The sequence below is a fragment of the Ovis aries genome, chromosome 19 (assembly GCF_016772045.2).
Source record: "Ovis aries strain OAR_USU_Benz2616 breed Rambouillet chromosome 19, ARS-UI_Ramb_v3.0, whole genome shotgun sequence".
Lineage (NCBI taxonomy): Eukaryota > Metazoa > Chordata > Mammalia > Artiodactyla > Bovidae > Ovis > Ovis aries.
Window position 1 is genome coordinate 27,220,722 of NC_056072.1, and position 14,504 is coordinate 27,235,225.

General features: G+C 37.5%; 1 protein-coding gene across 1 annotated transcript in view; it reads left to right on the top strand.

The window, feature by feature from the left end:
• CNTN3 (contactin 3) overlaps positions 1–14,504 on the top strand; it is a 408,740-nt gene that overhangs the window by 124,256 nt on the left and 269,980 nt on the right. The window contains exon 3 of the mRNA XM_015102330.4: positions 4,912–5,038. Within this exon, the coding sequence (XP_014957816.3) occupies positions 4,912–5,038 (127 nt within the window). The remainder of the gene's footprint in view (positions 1–4,911; positions 5,039–14,504) is intronic.

A 14,504-nucleotide genomic window follows, 5' to 3' on the forward strand; every position in this document is an offset into this window, starting at 1 on the left:
TCTTAAATTCCCTTCCCTGTGGAATAATAGAGCTTGTTATAGATCTTGTATCGTTGGTGGCATATTTTTTTTTTCCTTTCTCTGACTTGCACTAGACATCCTTCTTTTTGGGTTGGGTATCTCTTTTAAGTACATTGAAAATTCCTTTCTAGATCTACTGTCTCTTAAATTCTTCCTTAAATAGCACTACCATCCTAACTCCCTGTTGGATTGACCTTCATTTCCTCCTGTATTGTGCTGTGTAGCTATGGTACAAGTCTGCAAGGGGAAATGGGGAATATGCTTTCCTTTTCTGTGTGAATTTCAGGAGTAACATTACAGTCTTTTAGGATTTTCATTTCTTCTAGTAAAAGTAATGCAACTGCCTGCAAGCCTTTGTCTGTTTCTCTCTGTCATTCTTCATAAAAATTGTATAGAGTATGACCATTAGAATTGATTTGCCACAGTTTGATCTTTTAGTGATATTACCTTAGGAGCTCATAAAGCTTGTACTTACATTCAAAGGCAGTTATTCCTTGTAGCCTCTGGGTGTTTGGGGAGAAAAAAAACACCCCAGGATTAGATTTTTCGACTTATTAGTCCCATTCGGAAATGTTATATGCCCTTTATTTTAGGTTGTAAACTTAAAATGGAGCTTGGAAGCCAGGCCAACATATCAAAAAAAATGCCCCGTCACAAAAAGTAAAGTTTAGCATCAATCCAAATGTTACATTGAATCCCTTTAGTTAGGCATGAAGCCCCCTTCTGTTTTCAGTCAAACTGCTTTCTGCTGGTTACGTGTGAATAGTCAAGGTTTTGTCCTTTGGAGGATCAAAATTAGCTTTGAAGAAATTGTTGGATAATTTCCTTTAGGTTAGTGAAGACCTCAGAATTTTTTTCCTTTTAAGCTTACATTGCCAGCGGGAGACTAGAATATTATAACCCAGCATCTCTCATCACCGATTTCATTCCGGGGAAACAAGATTGAGTAGCCTTTGTCTCTTTTCTGAATGTAAAGCATGAACCAACCTGTCATGTTTGATTATTATTTGCACTTACGTTTTAGGAGTCATTGGAGACTCTGGAGTGGCTGCTGGTGGTCTGAAATGCCCTTAGGAGCCTTAAATTTCAAAAGTGCCTGGCATGTGCCTCGGAAGCTTGTAACTCTTGTGTGTCATCAGGAAATGTGTGCTCAGTTGCTCAGTTGTGTCCAACTCTTTGTGACCCTATGGACGGTAACCTGCCAGGCTACTCTGTCCACGAGATTTCCCAGGCAAGACTACTAGGGTGGGTTGCCATTTCCTTCTCCAGCAGATCTTCCCGACCCAATGATCGAACCCATGTCTCCTGCATTGCAGAAAGCTTCTTTACCACTAGCACCACCTGGGAAGACCACCATCAGGAAATACTGAAGTTGACAAAGCAAGCTGATGGTTAGTTTTCACCTTTGACCCTATTTAGAACAGTGTAGTTTAATGGAAAGAGAAACAAACCAAGAATATGATCACCCAGCTGTGATCCCAGGTTTCTCAGCCAGAAACTGTGTTACCGTGGTTGGTTATTTACCCTCTCTGGGTCTCATTTCGTCTGGGGAGGCTAAACAACTATAAGGTGAGAATATAAGCTATGGAATTAAAACCTTAACTTTATCATTCACCAGGTATAAAATAATATCTGTCTTATGTTGAGTTATTACGAGAATTTCTTCATCTTAATCATCCGTTCAGCAGACAGATATTGAATAGCTGCCATGCTCTAGGAGTTGGAGGAGCAGCAATGAATTAGATACAAAATAAACAGCAAGCACTTATATGAGTGTGTCTAATATTTATAGATAGTGAGATACACAGCTGATGTCTGTGACTGGTGGAAGTGAGGGGTGACTCATGACATAGTTGGGGGAGGGGCAGTCTTATTTAAGTTGAGAAGATGACATTTATGCTCTGTTCTGAATGACTAAAGGAAACCAGACCACAAGAATAAGAAGAAAGGTCAACCCAAAGCTCAGGGTGTCTGAGAGCCAAAGACAAGGATGATGGTGCAGCTGGACCTCATAAAGTAGGCAGTGGGGCAAATACAGCCTGGGAGCAAGGGAGACAGGCTTGTAAATGTCTGAGTACAGTGCCTGGCTCATAAATGTTAGCAAATTTGCTATTGTCACCCCTCTTTCAAAAGGGTCTCAGAAAGAAATGCTTTTAATTATTTAATACTGTCACCTTAAATTAATAGCAGTCTCTGGAGCAGAATTAGAACATCATTTGGGAATTTGACTTTTACTAAATTACGATGTTTGTGTTTTCATTGTGGTCACTTGTAGGAAAATTAAAAAAAAACAAAAAACCTCTATTTATCTTTCTTTAGCAGTATGTCCTTGTTGGTTATCTTTTTAAATATAGCAGTGTGTGCATATCAATCCCAAACTCCCAATCTATTCTTACCCGTCTTCACCCTAGTAACTGTAAGTCGATTCTCTAAAAACACCTGTCTTTTTCATTGAAATCACCCTTTTGGTGTATACCCAATTTTCCTTTTGTTGGTTTCCTTCCCCAACTTACCTGTTGGCTTCAAACATACACTATTATGTTAATAAAGTATTGCTTTCAAGCCCTGCCAACATCAGTTCGTCCGGACAACACTGCTATACCGTCTTCTAAATGAGTAAAATATATGCCACTCAAAATATTCAGAAGCCATTGCGCTAGAAAAAATACTATGAAACAATCTATCTTTTTTGTAAATATTTATAGGCAGACTTTGTAACAGACGGAAATATATTCAAATTTCTAAGACAGTAAATATTAATGATACACTTCTTTTTTTTTACTTTTATGCAATAAACTGAGGGGGAAGATTCAAGAAAATGACAGCATTGGCTCTTTTTAATTAAGAGCTATTTGTTTAGTACCTGTTTCAAAATCCCTTTCTTCTGGAGATTGTCCAAAGGAAAAGTAAGACTTTTTTCCCCCTTGTGACATTTTCCCCTTATATATAAATAAAAAACAGGGACTTCCGAGGACAACCCATGACTTTCTTAAATCATTGTGAGCCATGCTGCTGCTGCTAAGTCACTTCAGTCGTGTCCGACTCTGTGTGACCCCATAGATGGCAACCCACTAGGCTCCCCTGTCCCTGGGATTCTCCAGGCAAGAACACTGGAGTGGGTTGCTATTTCCATCTCCAATGCATGAAAGTGAAAAGTGAAAGTGAAGTCGCTCAGTCGTATCCGACTCTTTGCGAGCCTATGGACTGCAGCCTACCCAGGCTCCTCCATCCATGGGATTTTCCAGGCAAGAGTACTGGAGTGGGGTGCCGTCGCCTTCTCCGTCTTACAGGTTAAACTATCTGAAACATTGGCTTGAGCTCTGCCCACTTCCCACAGACACAGCATCTGATGTGCTCTTTCTATTGACCATTTAAGTAGTAATCAGTAACCATTTCCTCAGGGTGGGAAGGTTCTTCTCCAGCCACTTTATATTTTTGGATATGATTTCCAGAATAATTTGAAATATATTTCGATGTGATCCTTGGGCCTTAAGAGATTCAAAGAACAGTTCCACTTCCTGCAACTCATCCTTGGAAGAAAAATGAGGTGTTGTACCAGAGATGGTCATTCTTTGTGGGCCATAGTAAGGGTTAACTGTGTGGTTTTGTTTCCATAGAAGAGGGCTCAGAGTTAGCCAGAGTTTGAAGTTTGACTGCGCAGTCCCCAGACTGCCATTTCTATCATCAACTGCACATTCTGAACAGCTGTGTGTACTTTCCTGTTTCATGTACCCACTTTTGGATTCAACACTTCTCTTCTGTACATTGGGAATAATTACAGTACTTACCTCACAAAGCACTGTGAAAGTTAAAGAACAGAGGTGGACACATGGAATTCATATGGTGGCTTTCATTGTGGCTTTTTTCATCATTTCAATGATTATTTTCAGTACTGTGTTATTTTACTATTCCTGTTAATATGGGAAATGTTTTGTTAATGTTATAATGCTATTACTTCTTAGGTAGCCTAAATTGTTTCTAGGCTTGAATGCTTTTCCATTTGATTTTCTTTGTCACCTCTTCAGAGGTTCTCTTTGTCTCCTAGTCTGGTTATTTATTTATTTTTTCCTGCAGTTTTACTGAGCATTTCAAGATAGGAGTAAGGAATTTGGTTGTGTTTTTATTTTTTCCTGTGAATGTCTTTGTTTTCAGAATGCTCTGCCAGTGATTATACAATTGCAGTGGCATAAGCTGTTGGTGATGGCATTATTTCTTTCCTTTCTGAATTCATCATACAAAGACACAGGTTTCTATTTGTGTATATGTGGAAATTCTTAGAAAGTTCAAGTTCTCTCAACAAAAGTAAAAGCACTTTTTAAAGGACACTTGTTCAGTGTTGTATCCTCCTCTTCAATTTGCTAGTAATCAAATGGAAATCCTACCAAATTTTGAGGTCGGAATGCAAAATAACATTGTCAACACTCAGATTTGCATGCATGGCAAGTATTATGAGAAAGACAATACTCAGGGATTCAAGTGGTTTTGAATACAGCTTTAGTTTTGTAAAGAGGCTTATGATAGAAAGACTTCCTAGACCAGGTAATTCACCAATGATCATTTAGGTAGAATTTATATTATAAAAAGTGATTAGTACAGCCTTATTTATTCTTTTAAGTAATCTTATTAATATGACAGTGGTTTTGATAGTAATTTTCATTTTCTTAGAAGTGTTACTAGGTTGCAAGGACAGCTTCAGTGATGCCTTGTAAACAAAGTAGTGCCTACAGAGCATCTTTATGGAAAAGGGAAGAAGCAGTGTCTGCTTCCCTTTTTTTAAAAACAGCACTAGAGACACTGGTTGGTTGCTTTTCTTCTTTAATTCTAGTGTGCAGCTGGTACAGTACCTTTTACTTATTATGATTATTTTTTGGATGTCTTCTACCCATATAGGTGAGCTGCTCTTACAGGGCCCAGTGTTTGTCAAAGAACCCAGCAACAGCATTTTTCCTGTTGGCTCAGAGGATAAAAAAATAACTTTAAATTGTGAAGCACGAGGCAATCCTTCACCTCATTACAGGTACAGTGGAAAGTTTGAAAATCCATATTAAAAAAAATCAATTTGGCAACTATGAACTTATTTTTTTGCTTCAGTATACTTGTGCTATCAGTAAGTTATAGTACATGAAGCTATATTCAACAGTCATACCTAAACATTTGGGTCCATATTTTGTATATTTGATTGATTGTTTCCTTTACAGTAAGAATTATTGATTAAAGAAAACATGATAGAGTCTCTTAAATAAGCAATGTCTTTTCATTGATTTGTGGTAAAAATTAATGTAAAAACTTGGATTTACATGTAGTTTTTGGGAACACATCCATTGTAGGGATGAAATTAAATATGTTGTAAAAGTATGTAGCAATCACAGTTTTAGAAAAAGGTAATAGCATCTATTCTTCTTCCTTTACTATTTTACTGAGTATGCATTAGAAGGTTCATACAGTGTAGAAGAATAAAATACATCCCTACTAAAGTCATACTATTTTTGAAGAGAAAATAAATTTTATTGTATTTTGCTCATGTGAAAGTATACATTTTTCAAACAATATAAATAATAACTTTTCACTAGAAACCTTCCAGCAACACAGAAAGGTATAAGGAAAAAAAGAAAGAAAAAAGAAAACTGAACTCTCATCACCTTAAGATAAAAATATAATATTTGGTGAGGTGATGATAGTTTATTTGGACGTGATGGGTATATACTTTATTAAATAATACAGGATTAACGATTTTTAACTTTTAGGGTTCTCAGGGGACCCACATTAATGAAGACATGAATTATTTATAAACAGGATATGCTGCTTTTATTTAAATGGTTATGAGAAGGTGCCTGAGGCACCTTGAAAACAGCATGCTCTTTTGAGTACTGCAAGCATTTGTCTCAAACTCCCTGTTTGCAATCAACTTCGCCTGGCAAAACCTTTTCTATAACCTGAAGAACAAGCAGACTTCAGCCTTTATTAATGAAATTCTTAGTGTTTTGAGTAGTGATGTAGATCCTATTGAACTCCTGTTGTTCTCTTAACCCATGTCGATAATAGTAGCGAACAATCATTATTAACTTGGGTCAGTCTTAGGTTAGAAGGTTAAGTTGACTTCAGTTCAGTTCAGTCGCTCAGTCATGTCCGACTCTTTGCGACCCCATGAATCGCAGCATGCCAGGCCTCCCTGTCTATCACCAACTCACGGAGTTCACTCAGACTCATGTCCATCGAGTTGGTGATGCCATCCAGCCATCTCAGCCTCTGTCGTCCCCTTCTCCTCCTGCCCCCAATCCCTCCCAGCATCAGAGTCTTTTCCAATGAGTCAACTCTTCGCATGAGGTGGCCAAGTATTGGAGTTTCAGCTTCAGCATCAGTCCTTCCAATGAACACCCAGGACTGATCTCCTTCAGAATGGACTGGTTGGATCTCCTTGCAGTCCAAGGGACTCTCAAGAGTCTTCTCCAACACCACAGTGCAAAAGCATCAATTCTTCGGCACTCAGCTTTCTTCACAGTCCAACTCTCACATCCATACATGACTCCTGGAAAAACCATAGCCTTGAGTAGATGGACCTATGTTGGCAAAGTAATGTCTCTGCTTTTGAATCTGCTATCTAGGTTGGTCATAACTTTCCTTCCAAGGAGTAAGCATCTTTTAATTTCATGGCTGCAATCACCATCTACAGTGATTTTGGAGCCCCAAAAAATAAAGTCTGACACAGTTTCCACTGTTTTCCCATCTATTTCCCCTGAAGTGATGGGACCAGATGCCATGATCCTGGTTTTCTGAATGTTGAGCTTTAAGCCAACTTTTTCACTCTCCACTTTCACTTTCATCAAGAGGCTTTTTAGCTCCTCTTCACTTTCTGCCATAAGGGTGGTGTCATCTGCATATCTGTGGTTACTGATATTTCTCCCAGCAATCTTGATTCCAGCTTGTGCTTCCTCCAAGCCAGCGTTTCTCATGATGTACTCTGTGAATAAGTTAAGCAGGGTGACAATATACAGCCTTGCCATACTCCTTTTCCTGTTTGGAACCAGTCTGTTGTTCCATGTCCAGTTCTAACTGTTGCTTCCTGACCTGCATATAGGTTTCTCAAGAGGCAGATCAGGTGGTCTGGTATTCCCATCTCTTTCAGAATTTTCCACAGTTTATTGTGATCCACACAGTCAAAGGCTTTGGCATAGTCAATAAAGCAGAAATAGATGTTTTTCTGAAACTCTCTTGCTTTTTCCATGATCCAGCGGATGTTGGCAATTTGATCTCCGGTTCCTCTGCCTTTTCTAAGACTAGCTTGAACATCTGGAAGTTCACGGTTCATGTATTGCTGAAGCCTGGCTTGGAGAATTCTGGACATTACTTTACTAGCATGTGAGATGAGTGCAATTGTGCGGTAGTTTGAGCATTTTTTTGTCATTGTCTTTCTTTGGGATTGGAATGAAAACTAACCTTTTCCAGTCTTATGGCCTCTGCTGAGTTTTCCAAATTTGCTGGCATATTGAGTGCAGCACTTTCACAGCATCATCTTTCAGGATTTGAAATAGCTCTACTGGAATTCCATCACCTCCACTAGCTTTGTTCCTAGTGATGCTTTCTAAGGCCCACTTGACTTCCCATTCCAGGATGTCTGGCTCTAGATGAGTGATCACACCATCGTGATTATCTTAGTCATGAAGATCTTTTTTGTATAGTTCTTCTGTGTATTCTTGCCACCTCTTCTTAATATCTTCTGCTTCTGTTATGCCCAGACCATTTCTGTCCTTTATTGAGCCCATCTTTGCGTGAAATGTTCCCTTGGTATCTCTAATTTTCTTGAAGAGATCTCTAGTCTTTTCCATTCTGTTGTTTTCCTCTATTTCATTGCATTGATCGCTGAGGAAGGCTTTCTTACCTCTTCTTGCTATTCTTTGGAACTCTGCATTCAGATGCTTATATGTTTCCTTTTCTCCTTTGCTTTTTGCTTCTCTTCTTTTCACAGCTATTTGTAAGGCCTCCCAAGACAGCTATTTTGCTTTTTTGCATTTCTTTTCCATGGGGATGGTATTAATCTCTGTCTCCTGTACCATGTCGTGAACCTTCGTCCATAGTTCATCAGGCACTCTATTAGATCTATTCTCTTAAATCTATTTCTCACTTCCACTGTATAATCATAAGGGATTTGATTTAGGTCATACCTGAATGGTCTAATGGTTTTCCCTACTTTCTAAGGTAGACCTTTGTATTTTTGCACTTGCAAGTAAAGGTCAGTTTCTGTCAACAGTACTCAACAGCATATATGTCGATCACCTGTTGAGTATTTTCAACACAGTAATTGTAATGATCCTGGTTACTGGTCGGAATTGGCTGAGGTGATAGAAGAGTTTCTTCTCTCTGCCTGTTCCTTAACCTATAGAAATAAGAAAAGTTGTCAACATGATTAAAATCAAACAAAAAGCTATTTTATGAGCTTCTTCAGTTAATCAGACACAGTACATGCAACAGGTGGAAATATTTTCTTCTTTGGAGGGAAGATGAACAGATCCACTTAATAGGAAATTATCCTGGAAACATTTTCACCAGCGTTTTTGTAGGACATTCTAACACTTTCTAAATGCATCTGTTTGTTTCTCTGTGAAGTAGAATATTATCCTTTTAGATATGACTGTAAATATTTTAAAGAATCAATGTGAATGACTCATGTGTGGGCTGGTTTTTTTTTTTTTTTTTGGTTGTTAGTAAAGTTATTTCCTGGCATTTTATCTTGTGAATAATTTGGTGATGAATGTGTTCAGCTGAAAACTTGTCAAGATATAACATATAGTCACATAGGATTTTATTTTTAAATGAATAGATTAATTATGTTGGTAAAGTTTAATCAAACCTCAAGACGTCTTGAGCTTAGAAATTCAGAAATATCTTTTTATTGTGTTTATTTATGAGATACTTATTTTAATGTCAGTGTATTACAATTAGAGTAAATACAATTAAATACCAGGTATTTACAAAATGCTGTTGTATAGACATGATATATGTGTTTAAATCCTGATAACATATATAAAATGTTGATAAAGTTCTGCCATTTGTACAGTACTTTTTATGTTTTATTAAATGTCCTGAGATACTATATGTTGCATTTAAAAACAAATCTGTACCTGAAAATAGCTGTATAACTGAAATTAATTAATCAGTTTTAAGTTTGAGAAATGAAGAAATTTTACATGCTAGGTATTGTTTTAAAATAGTTGGTTTATAGGGAAATGGAAAACACTTTATAGCTCTAAAGATACTCTGAAGGTAAGACTAATGACCAGTATAAAATTTCACTTTAGAGTTATTAGAAATTGAGACCTGGAAAAAGCATGAGGAAACCTCTTTTCACTGTGAAAATATTAGGTTTTCCTATAATAAGCAATGATTCCTTATTATCCATGTTATCTGAATCAGTAATTATGCCGATGAGTAGATGGGATTATAGACTACAGTGGGTTGTAATTATAACCTCATCTATTTAGATAACACCTTCACATATGGCCTGATTTTTCTCCTAGTTTTTGATTTTAATAGTCAACCAAGTAATAATATCCTGCATTTTTCCTTTACCTGTTCCAGAAGAAAATAAACTTGCTGGTTCTTATTTTCTGCTGTCCTTTAAAAATTATGAATAAATAGTGCAAATAGGTAATGACTTTGAAAGTGAGAGACAGTGTTAGTTGCTCAGTCGTGTCCAATTCTTAGCCATCCTATGAACTGTAGCCTACCAGGCTCCTCTGCCCATCAGATTCTCCAGGCAGGAATACTGGAGTGGATAGCCATTTCATTCTCCAGGGGATCTTCCCAGTCTAGGGATTGAACCCAGGTCTTCTGAATTGCAGGCAGATTCTTTACCATCTGAGCCATCTAACATGGGGATAAATATATATTTTACATTAATTTACAGAAAGGATATGTTTTTGTAATTATTTATAAATAGAAGCACATAGATAAGAAAGAGAAAAAGGAGGGAGGGAGGAAAGAATGAGGGAAGGAAGGCAGGGAGGGGAAAAGAAAGATATCAAGGAGGAAATTAACAGTTCATTTGAAAATGTAAATTAAAAGCAACCCAAACACATTCTCTAAGACTCAGAGTAAAGTCTAAGAGTCTTGTAAAGGAATATCCTTTTGAAAGCCCAGATCCTGTCTTGTAGACTGAGGCAAACTTTTCTGATGAGAGATCTTGTCTTTGTTATTATACCACTGGGTAAAAAGAACTCTTAATTGGCCATATTAGAAATCTAAAAGTTCAGAAATTCTCAAGAGAAATTACCCATCTTAGGGTTTAATTGAGAATTTTATTCTTTCTTTTGCCTCTTCCCGCCTGAGCCCCAAAGCTTGTATTTAAAGGTTAATTAGTATTCAGTCTGGTCGTAATTGCTGATGATGCTGAAAGAGGTTGCCCTGAGGAAGTATTAATAACATTTTTTTAAATGGGAAGGATTTTCTCTAACTTCTCATAGGGTTAAATATGCCCATCATTTGCTAAGATGAAAGACCCCAAATAGGAAGTTCCCTGGTCACTTCAACTAATGCCTTTCAGCATTACAAGGCTCATATTGGACTGACCAGGGTATAATATGCAAATGTCAGTGGGGACTAGGCAAGTAACAGACCAAAAGAGGCGGCCCTTAATAACATGTAGACACATCGAATCATGACGAGAGACTGTCCCACATTTGGCCAGAAGCCCATCCAGGGGCCATGATTGCTTCTGAGCACTGGCCAGTTGTTATCATCCAGGAATCCTGGTCCACTACTACAAAACCTTTTCAAGAGATGTTTAAAATTGAGAAATTTTCTGTTTTTCAATCTCTGTATTTCTATTGTTGACTCTCGCTTTTTAAACATAGTAAAGGCCAAAGATGATAAGCCTTAAATGTGAATGTGGGCCAGGTGGGTTTTGTGTTTACAACACTGAGTCTGGCTCAAGACTTAACAGGTTGTGCCGTCGAGTATGGTAGCCAGAAGCCAAGTGTGTCTGCATATGTTTAAATCAGTTCAACTAAGAATTCAATTCCTCAGTCATAGCAGCCTCATTTCAAGTGCTCAGTAGCCACATGTAGCTAATAGTTACTGTATTGGACACACAAATGGACATTTCTGTGCTTGCAGAAAGTTCTGCTGGACAGCAGTGCTCTACTTTGATCCTTGCTGGATCCACAGCTTTTCTATAAATGTTCTGTTTTATTCTCAGCACAAGGAAGCAACCAGAATATAATTCTTTTCCAGCTTTATATAATAAGTAGCAGAGACATTACTTTGCCAACAAAGGTCCGTCTAGTCAAGGCTATGGTTTTTCCAGTGGTCATGTATGGATGTGAGAGTTGGATTGTGAAGAAGGCTAAGCGCCGAAGAATTGATTATTTTGAACTGTGGTGTTGGAGAAGACTCTTGAGAGTCCCTTGGACTGCAAGGAGATCCAACCAGTCCATTCTGAAGGAGATCAGCCCTGGATGTTCTTTGGAAGGAATGATGCTAAAGCTGAAACTCCAGTACTTTGGCCACCTGATGCGAAGAGTTGACTCACTGGAGAAGACTTTGATGCTGGGAGGGATTGGGGGCAGGAGGAGAAGGGGACGACAGAGGATGAGATGACTGGATGGCATCACCGACTCGATGGACTGGGAGGAAACAGAGGCAGTTTGGGGTTAGGTTTTATTTCAGGAGTCAAGAGTGTCATGAAGCATCACAGGAACAGAAGCAATCTATAGATTGTTCTATAGGATATTCTTAAATTTGGATTGAGCCCTTCTTTATGGCTCTATTTTAAGACAGATTGCCCCTGAAGTGGCAAAGATGACTGCCTAGGTCTACTTATATCCTCCACAGAATATTAACTGGAAGAAGAGGAGATCTTTCCTATTAATGTGTTACCAAAAGCTCTGAATGGTGTCAGAAAAACATGAAATAAAAACACAGCTAATACTGTCAGTAGTCAGAACCCAGGAGAAATGTAGAGGTTAGATTTTAGATATTAAAGGTGGTAGTTGAAAAATTAACATATTTTTGTTGTTGTTATGTTTTTGTCATGAGGGAAGAAGGAAGGAAAACACATACTGATCAAACACTAGTTAAATCAACTGCATCACAGTTGTATTCCTAACTAATCTCTAAGGCCTGAAATGAGGAATGGTCCCAGTGGCCATGCCTGGGTCCTGGGAGGTGTGGCCTCTCCAGAGGAGAATGAGAACGATGCTGCCAGTAAAAGCTGAAATGGAAGCAGAGATGGCAGAAAGAGCAGTCATCTTCTTTGATTCTTCTCAGAATAATATAAAGATAATCACTGGTCAATCTGAGCTAGGCTTTACCTATATAAACTGAAGAGTTAAATTGTTTTTAATCCCAGTGTAGGTCTAATCTCTTTTTATGTCTTTTTTTATTATATATGATTAAAATTTATCAATGAGTGGGAGTCTCTGTCATGAAACACATTTTAGAAACTTGATTTTTAAAAACACAGCATCACAATTTAACTCATTTGTATCTTCACTAATTATTGCTGAAGCCTAACTAGTTATTTTTGGATAAAGTATTGAATATGCAAATTCAGGCATTCATTCTTTCAAGGGCTGCAATTATTCTCATCACTTCAGTAAACATATTAACAAACATTGCATTTGAACACAAATGCATTTGCTTATTAACTTGAAAGCTGCATCCAAAACCACAAATTGCTTCTGTGATTAAATTCCTAATTTTCCTGTCAAACCCTAAATAAAGTATTGCCTGTTGATTTAACAAGTGTTTAATGTAGGCATATTTTCAAAACCCAGCCCCAGCTTCTTAAAGAATTTAGTAAATTATTCTGCCTTTTTCTTGGTTTCTCATCAAAGTCTAATATGTAGCATTTGTTTTTCTCTGGAATATTGTTTATGTTTCCATTTTTCCTGACCAAACTTTATAAGTTGGTGCAGATACCTTGAAGGATAATACAATCAACCATGAGATGAATTACATCCTGAGATTATTTTGAAACTCCCTGATTGTCACTCAATTTATTGTCACTGAGTTTTGTTAGTTTCGATTTCAAAGGGTGATATTCTCTAACCTTTTATTACAGAGTTTTAGTGGGAGATCCAAGTTAGGATTTAGTGCCTTAAATTAAACTGACAACAAGATACATCTATGTTTATCTCCATGATTCTCATTCCATACTAGTGTGGTTTTTTGTAAAGAGGTTGCCATATCCAGTAATAACTAGTGTGGTAAATAATAACTAGATGGGAGTAAAAATAATTATACATTCATTCCATGTCTTTGAGATATTTATTGATAATATGTTTGACCACAGTGAGAGGGGTGACTGTTGAAGGTTGGAAGCTAGGAGGCTAGGATGGCTAGGTTAGAGGGTAAAATAAGATTACTTCATTCAGGAAACTTCTGTGAGCACCTAGTATGCTCACCTGCCTGTTATGACTGATGGAAGGAATTCAGCAGAGATTGATAGTGTGACTATATGGCTTGAAAATACCTTTCAACACTTAGAATCTAGCTTTTTATGTTAATTTAACTCATTGTTACATAAACTTCTGTTGGCACACAAACATACACAGAATCTTACACATAGTTTCTTCTCTGTATTGGAAGGCAGTGATTCATATACTCCCCATGATTGATGATTATGTTATTTCTTAGAAGTCACAATTACTGTTTCCATCATTTAAAACTGATAACTGCCAGTTGAAATATCCCCGCCTTATGCTTTATACTTAAGATTCAAAAACTGTTAACCCAAGGGCCTGTACAATATCTTAAAGAAATTGTAGGCCAGTAAAAGCTTCCTGTTGTATAGAGTGTGTAACTGAAATTTAGAAATGGACCGATCTAATCCATGCTACCTCAGATCAGCTGGCAGAGTAAGTAGCCCAGGACTTCTTCTGGAACTGCAACTTCTTCCAGAATCTGAACCTTGAGTTATTGACCTAGAAACAAGTTCACATATAAGCTCCACACCAAGCAGTTTAAGGGGTTGAGAGCCTATTGCTTGAGAATCAGAGTTGTGAAATATGAAAATTAAACCATTTCTCACTTGTGGATTCTAAAAGCAAATCCTAACTCATGTAGAATGAGCGTTTGAACACTGAAAGCTGACAGTGATCTTACAAGATCATTCAAGAGCGTTACAAGATGATGATTATGCAAAGGCACTTAATCTTGTGACATTTACCACTGAACTAAAGCTACAAGGTTAGTCTGCTCCTAGAACACAGTGTAAATGTTATATGATTGAAATGCTAGTGTACATCACCCCAAGAGCCCCAGAGCTGTCTTCTTTTGCTCCAAATCACTGCATGAAGCTTCTCGGAATGAAATTGGAATATGCAGATTTTACTTTTATGAAGTTTTAAATGATTTCCATATTTCAAAAAAGTATTTCATTCTGAGACTTTAAAGTCCTAAGGAACTTCAAAATTCCTTCATAAAAGTAGACATTTTTAACTTTCACAAAGGATTCTGCATGTTCAAAGCTAAAAGGCAGTGTCTGC